Raw genomic sequence first — 11,903 nt, 5'->3', positions numbered from 1 at the left:
GTTCAGAGGATTTCCAAGCTCTTCCTGCCAATGGCCTTTTTTCAAGGTCTTACAACTTTGACATTCATAGATTCTCTTTCATAGCACTCACTGATGAAGTGCTGACTTGAACGTCCCTGACAAGTTTCCTGAATGCTGTAGTATCATTTACTTGTGTTAAAGCATCCACAGTAAAAAGCAAAAATAAAAAGCACCAAAAAGTCACAATAAATGGTGCAATTAAGGCAACATAACACACTTTAAATCAGAAGAAGAGCTACAGCTTATCTTCTGGGCAAGGAAAGGTTATAATTTACCATAGCAAGACAAAGAATATGCATCAAATTACTAACATTTCAGAATCTTTCTTATGCACAAGTGTCAGCAAAAGTGACTATACACTTGCACACAATCAGCAAACAAGAAATGGAGATTTTTCTTCTCTAATTACTGCAGGTTATAATCCTCCTGAGTGTCTCTCTTTCCCCTTCAAATAAACCCACTGGTGCTGCACTCATATTAGCAGAATTCCCCACCCAAACTGGATGGTTCATTTCCCTGGGCCTGGTTTTTTAAGGTGAGAGGGAAGCAGGCTTTGCCAGAGGGTGATTTAGAGCATCTGATGGCTTAGGAGCATAACTTTGGCTATCCCACACTTTCCTACAAAAACCTAAGATAAGCCTCCTAATCTAAATTAGGTGCTTAAAATCAGGTAGTGTGCTTATTTTTTTCCTTATCTCCCCATTAGCACTCCACATCCTAGTGCTCACCTGTGTATCTTTAAAGGTCATATCCACAGTTGGTAATTTTCCCTCCTATTTTTCTTCAACCAAAAGGGGCATATTATAAAAAACGGTAAGAAAATGCTATTGCACAAAGTTATATTGTGAAATGGAAACCATTCAGGAAAGGATGAAATGCTTCCCAGTGCTTTAATACGGCTTTGGAAATTCTTTAAATTACGAACTGCTAGCGTCCTGTTAGGCAATCTCCTGCAGCAGAATAAATCTTGGACTCAGGTGTCCCATAACACAAGTGACCTCGGATGAAAGCCACAAAGAGGGCAACAAAATAAACTAGCAAGTGTCCCTTGATATTAAGTAGCCAGTGCTACATTTTCCTGCAGCAATATTGTCAAAAAGTAAAATGCAGTTAAAAGTCAAGTACAGCTCCATATCCAAATAAAAAGAGCAAATTAAATCTTTCCCTCTCTCCTAAAATTAGAAACAGAGCAAGACCATGAAGCTATAAACTGAGTATTTAGTCTATAAACAAAGCAATACTCTCTTTTTCTTGTTATAGTTAATATTGGATGTGTTTGCCACACATTTGCTGTATCTTCCCCAATCTGCAGCACAGTTACAGCATTTTGTATCAGGATTTGGGCCTTGATTCAGTAATTTGACCCTGAAATGCTGAAAAAAAAATTGCTCAAAATCTATTTGAAAATATTTTACACAAAACTGTATCTAAACAAAGCAAAAAAACAGTAAGAGAATCTCATGATCCATGCTTTGTGGGAATATCTATCAACAGAGAAGTCTGGCATCGTTCCACATTTCTTCCTAATTCAGCAGATCACAGTCACAAAGCCCCAAGAGGTGCACGTGAGAGGAAGACAGAGGAACCCAGAATCACCATTAAGCGAGATTTCTGTGTTTACAAAAAGCAGAAGCTGAAGATCTAAGGCAAGATCCTGATGCCCTGGAAAACCAGTGCATCCTGAAGCTACAGAACAGACAGTCAAGTGAGAGGATAACACAGCCTAATCAGAGCGGACAGAGATGAGCACATGCACTCCTTCTGTGACAGGCAACCAGACATGATTTGCAACCACAAACAGCTGCTACTTCAGCCATACAGTGGCAGTGGTTTTTCAGTACATGTATTTTATTAGAAGAATATCCATCTCCCAGTATTAGAAAATACATGAAACAATCAAATGTGTCCTCACAACACTCAGGAAGAAGCAACCACAAGAACTGAGGCAGAACCACAGAACTGTGCAGAATTCTCTCTTCTTTACAGACCCACCTTTGGCAGCCAGGAAAGTCCTTTAGAGTCTCCAGCCTGGTGCCTCAGACAGCACTGAGTTCCAAAATCAGCCATACTTACCTATCAGAGGAGCCCAATGGGAGAGTATTTGCAGCCTCTTTACTTTAGTCCTATCTTTGTGGGATCAGTAAACCTTTTGATTAAGAATGCAATGGGATAAGTACTCAGTAAATGAACACCAGGAGTAGTAACTTCCTTGGAGCCATTTCCATGCTTGTTCTACCAGTGAAATTAGTGCTTGAGGTACTTCTTGTGCATGGACTCTTTCTTGGCCAGGCTGGCTTTTTTCTTCCATTCCATCACAACGGTGCAGACAGCCTGTCAGCTTTTCTTCAAAACAATAATATAAATAGAGCTAATCATGCTGTTCACCCTGAGTAAGTTGATTCTTGCTTGGCAGAATTCAACAGCTATGATCCTTGTTACACTGAGGAACCAGACTCCATGTCTGTGTTTAATCTCGCTTCATGCCGACACATCGCTGAGCGGTCTATTCATAGAAATGGATGGTGAGAACCCGTTCAGTTCAGAGCACATTCAGATGCACTGCAGTGCTCTACAATTACTCTTGCTGGGGGGTCTTGTTTAAGCCCCTGCATCCTCCAGGAAGACACTTATGGCAGGAGGGAGACATGACCCAGGGTTTGCTTTCTCCATGAAGAAGTAGCTCTTGCAGAGAACAGCCACAAGTGCTGCTGAGGGCCATGTCAGCCCCGTGGCTGTGGTCAAATCCCCACACAAAGGAGCAGCTGTTTGGCTCCACTGCCACACTTAGCACGACAACCTGTCATGGCAGTCAGGTGCAAGGCAAGGTGTGTTGTGGAAAAAAAGGACAGTATGGATTATTTATATTTAATAGAAACTGCTTAAGGCACCCTTATTTGTTGCAGTTGCACATTCTGCTCTCCAGGGTGCTGAGAGAGAGGTGGCCAATATATTTAATAAAAAAGGAAATCATCCATTATTCATATATTGATATGACATTTCTGTACTCTATATTTTATTCTGAATCTCATTTATATGACTATGGATAGTTTTCCTCATGTGCAACACAGTACCATGTAACTTGAGCTCTGCCAGAAAAAAAACATAAATTCAGTAGGAAACTGCATGGGATTGGTTAAAATCCCAGTAATTTAATCAAATAGGTAATTAAATTATTTGAATTATTCATTTAACATACGTGGTAACAAGAGAAAGCAAACACTGATCATATTTCACCCTTGCTGGGGATTAAACGAAACAAACTACCATTTTAAGAGATTGGGAGTTAGAATTCAGGTTAAGAAAGTGATTCTAGCTAAAAGATGAACACTGTCAGAGGGCAGGAGGTGGCATAGGAGCCACCATTTTTTACCCATTTACTCTTTAGAGCCTGTTAAAAGTGGCAACCATAACTTCAGAACCAATCCAGCATGTTCTTTAATACCTGCAGAGGGGTTTCCCAACACCCTGATACATGGTACAGATGATACCGTGGGTCAGCTGGAGTTCTGCTTCCAAGGCATCAGGTTCACCTCAAAGCCTCAAGAGGAATTAGCAATTGGGATGTCATTCATCACTCAGCTGAGAACCACTTTTTCTACAGGAGAGCTCGTCACACCAAGCAACCCACACAAAATACAATTAAACCATGTCACTGCTAGACAGATTAAAATTGCAGCTCAATAGAGGAACTCACTGTTACTAAGCAATTTCATAAATTAAGTATGTTCTGGCAGAGCTTCTCTGGAAGGTATTAGCAATGATCCATACTAGGACTTAGCAAATTGCTTGGGTAAAATCTTAGCTCCATTAGAGCCAATAGCAAAGCTCCCAGGCACTTATAGAGAGTCAAAATTTTAATTTCTCATGCCAACTGCAACCCATTGCTATGGCTTTGGGCAAACCACACTGATTCAGCCTCCTGAGTTAAAAAACATGGACAGCTAACCACTGCTTTTGGAGAGACTGTGGAGGATTCACAGAAGTGGCCCATGCAGAAAAGGGTAAGTATCATCAATGAGTGCTATTTAGCAAACAGGCTACTTCAGCAACTCACCGTCAGGGAAACGCTCCACTGATACAGACACCAGGCTTGCAGGATTCCCCTCTTGTCCTGTGGAGGCTTGGTAGAAGTATCTTCTTGACGAATTCCATGCACAGAAGACTGGCCCAAACTCTGGTGCAATCCCCCCTCTCTCAGGACTGCAAGATGACTACCTTCACTAGTTCGGTATTTTGAGAATTGTATTTGAGTGTTCTGCAAACATCAGCTATGTTCTTTCACAGGCAATGGGTGTACATGAACAGTTGCCTTCACAAGTCAGAGATTAACAAAAACACTGCTACACAAATGCACATATTAACTCTGCATAACACACACATTTGTTTAAAATTAATTCCCGGGTGTTCTTGCAAGTAGGTTTTATGGCTGTATGAAGAGAGGCTATAAAAGGACATTTGGCTCCTTGGTAGGTGGCATGTTATATTTTTTAAAGAAATGTTATTCCTCCCAGATAAATGCACAACAGATGTAACATTCGACCTAAGCAATAAGATTTATTACTATTTTTAAAGCAAATTCAGCACAGCTTAAGAGAACACTGTACAGAACTCTTTAGGCTAGGAAGAGGTTCTTCTTGTCATCGATGCATGCTTTGCATTTGCCAATTCTTGCCCTCAAAGCCAACCCACAGATTAGTATTTCAGGCTTCTTACAAAGGTGATGATCCTGCAATTCAATCTGCTAATGTAGCACATAGGAGGCTCCCTCTAGTCACTGCAGGCATGGGCTCATATCTTTGCTTTTAATATCAAAAGAAATCTGCATGGCCTCTTTGCTGTCTTTCTGAGCCCCAAAACATTCCATGTGATTTACATTAAGCGTAATACCAACAGCACATGCAACCAAAAGCAAGTGTCACACATTGTTTGGCAATGAAAAATAAACACTACAGCTGTGATCAAAGAATGTGTCTTGCTTATATTGTGTTATATAAATTTCTTTAGCTCATGCATCTCCATATAAATATTTATTGTTTTGTATTTTCTTCAGAGGCCATAGTTCTTCTGTTTTCTAAAAATAACTTGCTTATGCATAGTCTTCTCTTTTCAAAGCACTGGCCTTCCTTTTGTTAAGTTCGTTTGCAATATCTCTGTGCATGAAAAGTGGTGAAAGATGAGTATGTGCAACTTCAGTAACAAACATGTTGAAAATACCTAAAAATGAGGAACAATTCTTGGATGAACACTGTCAATGGTAAACAGTCTCTGTGAAAAAAAAAAAAATCAATAGGCCTCCATGTCATGTAGTAATTTTGCATTTTTGCATAAGGGCATGAAACACGAAAATTAAAATATACCTGAGAATAACATTAAAATCTCATTTTCAAGAAAACACTCATTTTTGTTGCTGAACAGCTTTAAGCATCAAGTAACTTTTTTCAGTTTTTGCATGTCACTTCCCGTAACATAATCCCCGATGGTCCAGCAGGCAGCCCCTGACCAACACTCTCTCAGGTGAATCGTGGAGCTGATACTGTTGTATTCACATTGGAGAAATCAGTGCATCTGAAAGGTTACCTCCTACCCCACCACACACAGAGCTAAGCACTTCAAATTGTGAACCTCTATACGGCCTATAAAAAGGAATCTTAGACTTAATATACCATTTTCACCTAATTTTTTTTGATATGGACAACTACCAGCTGAAGTTATAAGCAGTGATCCAAACACTAGGACCCAGCAAACTGCTTGGGTAGAAGCCTGGCTCCATTAGAGCCAATTGCAAAACTCACAGGTACTTCTGCAGTGAGCACTAGGATCAGATCCATAGGCCAGGAAAGTTTCTACCTGTCTATGGCCCAAGCACTGCTTTAGTTCTTAATTTTACACTGGATTTGCTTGATTGGTTTCATAAAAGCAGTGGAAGAGGGGAAAAAACCCGGACTAGAATCGCTTTCTGATCCCAAGATCAAAGCATCTCACCAAATTTGGGGCTGCTCAAGCACATTCTCTTCCCAGAGAACGGCATGGGACCAACTTCTTGGACACTCCTCTAGAAGATCTGGGCAACACTGGGAACACTGCAGATCTGAGATCACATAAACACATCACCTCAATTTAAATGGATTCTTTCCACATTCATCACAATTACATGTGCCTGTAGATCCTCTCCAAATTGGTGTTCCCCAAAACGCTTTTAGTCAAGGAACCAACCAGCTCCCTAGCCATGGGGTACTTTCAGTAACCCTTTAGTAGGATGTATGCTGATTATCTCTAAGAAAGACTGTAAACTTACTGAGTGTTTCCTATTAGTGATTGCACATCAGCCAGGACAAGTAGCTCCCAGACTTTTTAAAGGGATGTAGCTGATTTCTGTCAGAGAAAAATCATATTAGAGTCTTCACCTCTCATTAATGGCTGTCAGTCAGGGTACTGACATCCATACAGATGTTGCATGTTGTATTTGAAAAGTAACTGAGTGTATATGCAGTAAGTATTGGGATTAGATCCACAGGCCAGGAATGTTTCTACCTGTCTAGTGCCCAAGCACTGATTTAGTTCTCCTTCATTTTACACTGGTTTTGCTTGATTAGCTTTACAAAAGCAGTAGCAGTGGAAGAGATGTCAAAAGCAAGCAGCTTGGCCTGCTCATACAACCTAGTTTTATACTAAGACTTTCTGGTATCTGGAATTGTTGCCTGGTAAGATTTGACACCCAAGAGAAGAGGGTGCTACTTTCACCCATAATATCAAGAAGTTCATAGCCACACCTGCTGTAGGCTTTGCTGCAGTGAGGGAAAAATGATTTCCTGTCCACCTGCAAACATAGTCTCTTGGACTTGAAGAATGTCCTCAATCAGAGATGGAGATCCTTGAGGAACTGACCACCAGACCGTCAAACATTATCAAGACTGACTACGGCACATCTCAGACAAGGATTGGGTGCTACATTACATAGTGCATTTTTGCCTGTCCTTGGAGAAAATTTCAGTCTAAGGTGTGGGAATTTCAAAGGACCCATATTAAGAAGTAAATCACAGAGAGGTTCATCCTCTCCACACCCACCCAAACCACAGGCACAAGTGAGGGGGTTTTGTAGTTCTGTGTCATCTGCATACGCCAAATGAGAGAGTTCGTTCTATATACAGAAATGCAATTGATAGGCTGCATTTCTTCAAGAACAACAGATTTTATAAAAATTGTTTAAGGTTTATCTTTTCAGGTATTTTGAATACTCCCTGAAATATCCCATAACATTGTGGTTAGCAAACAGAAGGAAAGGAGGGAAGAAAAAGACTGAAAAGTATTCTGGACTCGAAAGACAGTTAATCATTCAGGTTGTTCACAATTCCTTCAGCCCACAAAAGTCTCAATTCAGACTCTTGCTTTGTAGTAAGAAAAAAAAATCCTCTGTTGTCCTACCATCTCTCCTCTTCAATGTATGATGGAATCCAGAGTCACAAACTGCCACGACTTCACAGGCAAAGGGCATGTCCTAAAGCAGTTCATTTCATGTCTCCCTCACACCCCATGGGCAGCTTTTTTCCCTAAAGCAAAGAATCTCACAATATCATTTTGTGTTACATTCTTTACGTATTTTGACTTACACTCCCAAAGCATATTTATTTCAGTCAGTGTGCACATGTGGGTTTTGGGGGATTGTTGAGGTTTGGAATTTTTCAGCTTTTTTCTCAGCTTGATATTCTGCACTCTTCCTGGAGCTTTGTGATTAAAGATTCTGCTTTGTAATGAAAGCAAGCCAAGTACTTCAACGTTGAAAGAGAGTGCAAAAAGAAGCAGTCAAAACATGTGGTGATTCTTATTTTCCTTTCAAGAGTGACAAAACAGCATATGCAATTCAATACCCAGGATCAGTTAATTTTATCTGAAAAAGCAGCTTTTGTAAGTTAACATTTGCTATGATTATCACCCATATAATGCTAATTTCCTATGTAAAGCCACCACGGTGCCCACATGAGTCACCTTCATACTTTGGGAATACGGGCTTGGGGCAACGTAGGTCACCAGTTATCACAGCCTTTGTTTTATTTTACAATACATTCATGATTCTCTGTACTTTCAATGGTAAATACATGGTGCTTGATTGGCAACGCTGGTATCTGATATTCCATGATTACCTTGGCTTGAAAGTGAGACAGTAATGCACATTCGTGTAACTCTCCCTTTAATGTAGTACAAAGCTGGACATAGCTCAGAAAGAAACCCCTAAAATCCATTACCTATTTATGATCATGTACAAACGGATATTTATCATGTTAAAAGAGAACCATATGTTAAAGTGGAGGTTAGAGCCCAATAAATCTTTTTGGATGAAAACCCTTTTCAAAAAAAGGAATAAAATAATTAACATTTGCTTTTGCCAGCAGAAACATTTGCTCATGAATCTCCTGGGAAGGGAAGGGCATTTAACCTTTTTACATGCCATCCCCTCAGACATCTCTGACCCCACTGCAAAAGAGACAACAAAGATTCCCGACTCCATGCTGCTGATTAAACCCCTTATAAGAAACATCTGGATGAAATTTTCTTGGCAGTTGATTTGAAAAGTACACAAGAAGCAGAACTAGGGAGCAGCCATAGTTCAGCCGAGTGACACAAAGATGATGCTATGCAAAAGCAGATTTTTCCTTGAACACATTAACTCCTAAATATTAGCCTGTGACTGTGCAAGCAACCTCATTAGCAGAAGAAAAATAAATCCCTCTTCTACTCTGCATGCCAGTGTAGAGAAGGTAAACGGGCTTTGGAAAAAAGCCAACTCAAAAATCTTGTTTCTTTTAGTAAAACAACAAAGGGCTTAAATAGTTTACCTGCCTAATACTTCACTTCAACTGACAGGTAAGAGAAAAGTCGTCAATGCCCTTAACTTCCAAAAACCATTACATTTTTTAAGGATTTCAAAACTTCTGTGGTTTCTGAGAAACTCCCCAACACACTGGATGTAATGCTTTCCTACTTATTGTCTCAGACCACGCAGCCCAGGCCTAAATTAGCAAAAATAACCTCTAATTTTTATAGCCTGACATTCAAAATAAAGGAAATCTTGGCCCTGTGCTGCTTGAGCTGAAAGAGCCTGTCCAGTGCAGCTCAGCAGACTGTTCCCCTTTGGAAATACAAACCCTGGAATTCTCACAGTTTTCCATATTTACAACAGGACTAAAAGTGAGAAATTTCCACTGTTGCTATTAATTGAGTAGCACCAGCGAAAAACCTACATGAACCAGGCCAACTTTACTCTGCAGCTGCTACGTGGCGAAAAAAACAAAAATAAGGAAGCAGCAGCAGAAAAAGCATCTGAGTCTGACACAAAGGAGTAGAAAAAAGGAAAGCAGTGGGGAACTTTCTGCCCCACAGCTGCCAGGCTAGGAAAATTCCAGAAGGAACAGGCAAAGACACTTTGTCTTTTCCAGAAGCCAAGGCATAGAGTGCTCAGACTCCACCAGAATTACTCTGACATATAAAAATGAAAGCTTCAGCACTGCCCAGGGCTACATTTACTGTAGTTGTGAAAAACCTGATGGGGTATGGAAAGAACTTTAACTTTTCATTTGGGACATTGCTATAAGGAAGTCAATTATCAGCATGTGTTTAAAATTGCCTGGTAAATATTTTTAAGTCATAAAGAAATTAACACATAGAAACAAAATCTGGTCGAAACATTTTATATCCCATCCAAACTTCACATTCTAATGCACCCCTACTGATTTTTGCTACACCACCTCGATCCCAATAGATCTAAAAGGGGGGCACCTATTCAAATTAGTACTGCTATCACTTTCTCACTAAATGAACTTATCCACAAACACCTTGTTATATAGAATTGTTTAGGTTGGAAAAGATCATCAAGTACAACTGTCAACCCAGCACTGCCGCGTTCACTGCTAAACCATGTCACTAAGTGCTACATCCACATGTTGTTTAAACACTTCCAGGGATGTTGATTCCAACACTTCCCTGGGCAGCCTGTTCCAATGTCTGACCACAGACATTTCTTCAGAGAAGAAATTTTTTTCTAATACCTAATCTAAACCTCCACTGGTGGAAGTAGTCTTTGAAATATGGGAAAAAATCTGTCAGATGAAGAAATTTCAGCATGGGACAAGAACAGCCATCTGGAATGCAGACCAGAAATACAATCACAGAAGTGTAGCAGTATGAATTAAGTTTGAAGCTTAATTCTGAAGTGTTTCTTCTATCAAAATAAATAAAATATTGCAAATATTTTGTACCACATCGTAATACCACTGGAATGGTAATGAATGAATAAAATCATAAAAGAGGTTTATAGAATCCAAAGTAAAATCCAATATTCATCAATAATAGTGGAAATAAGAAGCTGTCATGTAGAACATCTACATGTGAGAGCCACACCACTTGTCCAGCCAGGAGGTGACATGGATGTAGATTTAGGGCAGCCACCTGCCAGGCCTGACATCTTAACTCCAGCCAGTTGAACTCACGGCTAAGAGAAATACTTTAAGACTCCTGCATCAAGGGAAAATCTGCAATTTTGTTACAACCCTTCCACTTAACCAGTGAATGCTTTGCAACTCCCTCTGCACATTTGGTCTGCACCAAATAGGGAAGATGCTGCAATATTCTGAATCCAGCAATGTGTGTGCAACCAACGAACAATTAAACTGAGCAGTAAAAAGCAGATGACTGGAAAACATGGAACCAAGGCTTACAGTGTATCGAGAAATGTCCTTACACTTAAAAAATTATAATGCACTCCAAAATCCATTTGTTCAGGCAATCCATGTACAACAGAAGGCACTGTTATCCATATGAATCTATCAATTCTGCACAGCAAAAACCTGAGAAGTGCAACTCAATTAGATGCAGCCTGGCCCCTCCCAGTCATTCAGGTTCCTTGAGGACAAACGTTTCCTTTCAGTCCATCAAATTATAAAAACACCACAAAAATTTGTACATTACAGTAGCTGGTTAGAAAGAGCATTCTGGTGGGGGAAGCACACTGCTAATTTCCAGAAAACCTTCAGCAGCATTAAATTACCCTCCCCTATCACCCAGAAGTCACGATGATTTCAAGAAAATGTAATGATGAGACCATTCCCATTGACCTTTGTAGCTGATCCTTCAGTTGCCACCGGGAGTACTTCCAGCAAAGTTAAATGCTGTGATCAGTCCTTTGTTGTCAAATGCGTATCCACTTTGTTGTTCTATTGTCTTTGTCTCTAGAATTCAAACAAGAAAAAGAATATGAAAAATAGTCTATAGAGAACACCTTTGCCAGAGACAATACAGCTCAGCTAAGAATGCGAAGTTGTGGAAAAAAACTCTCAGCTGAGTCCAAATTTCATTCCCTAAATGCAGTGACAGGAATAAATTACACTCGGATTTTCTCTAAATGCATAAATGTGTACACCTCTACAACCGAGCTGAGAAATTAATCCTCTACAGAATCAGTCTATGTTACACTGTTCTGCATTCCTTTTGATTAAATCTGAATTTATTTTCCATGATGCAAGCTTTCTGCACATCTAAAACCTCACACTGACAGCAATGTTAGCAGTTAAAAAGTTACAAAACTGTTAAACACATTATAACTGACAGCAATCTTCATCAAATGCCTGGCTGACAGTTACATATCACCTTAATGTGCTCTTCATTTCAAATGTCAGATTCTGCAAAACTAGTTCATACCCTGTTCAAATAGCAGCATGAGAAGGCAATTAATTAGAAGTAACAGTATAGAAAACAGTACTCTCTGAATAACACACACTTCCAGGCAAGCAATAATGTAAGCATAATATCCTACTCACGCTTCCTAGAAAATGTTAATTAGCACAGAGGCCTATTCTCGTTGTTGTTACAGATCAGATGCAGTTCCAACATCC

The 11,903-nt window shown here is 39.8% G+C and overlaps 1 protein-coding gene across 1 annotated transcript in view; it reads right to left on the bottom strand.

Moving 5' to 3' along the window:
- Positions 1-4,555: 4,555 nt before the first annotated feature.
- IPO8 (importin 8) overlaps positions 4,556-11,903 on the bottom strand; it is a 48,523-nt gene continuing 41,175 nt past the window's right edge. Inside the window, exon 25 of the mRNA XM_032688055.1 lies at positions 4,556-11,240. Within this exon, the coding sequence (XP_032543946.1) occupies positions 11,143-11,240 (98 nt within the window). The 3' untranslated portion in view covers positions 4,556-11,142. The remainder of the gene's footprint in view (positions 11,241-11,903) is intronic.

Source organism: Chiroxiphia lanceolata, chromosome 5, assembly GCF_009829145.1.
Source record: "Chiroxiphia lanceolata isolate bChiLan1 chromosome 5, bChiLan1.pri, whole genome shotgun sequence".
Taxonomy (NCBI): domain Eukaryota; kingdom Metazoa; phylum Chordata; class Aves; order Passeriformes; family Pipridae; genus Chiroxiphia; species Chiroxiphia lanceolata.
Note: the sequence above shows the minus strand (reverse complement) of the source record. Positions and strands in the feature narration are given on the sequence as shown.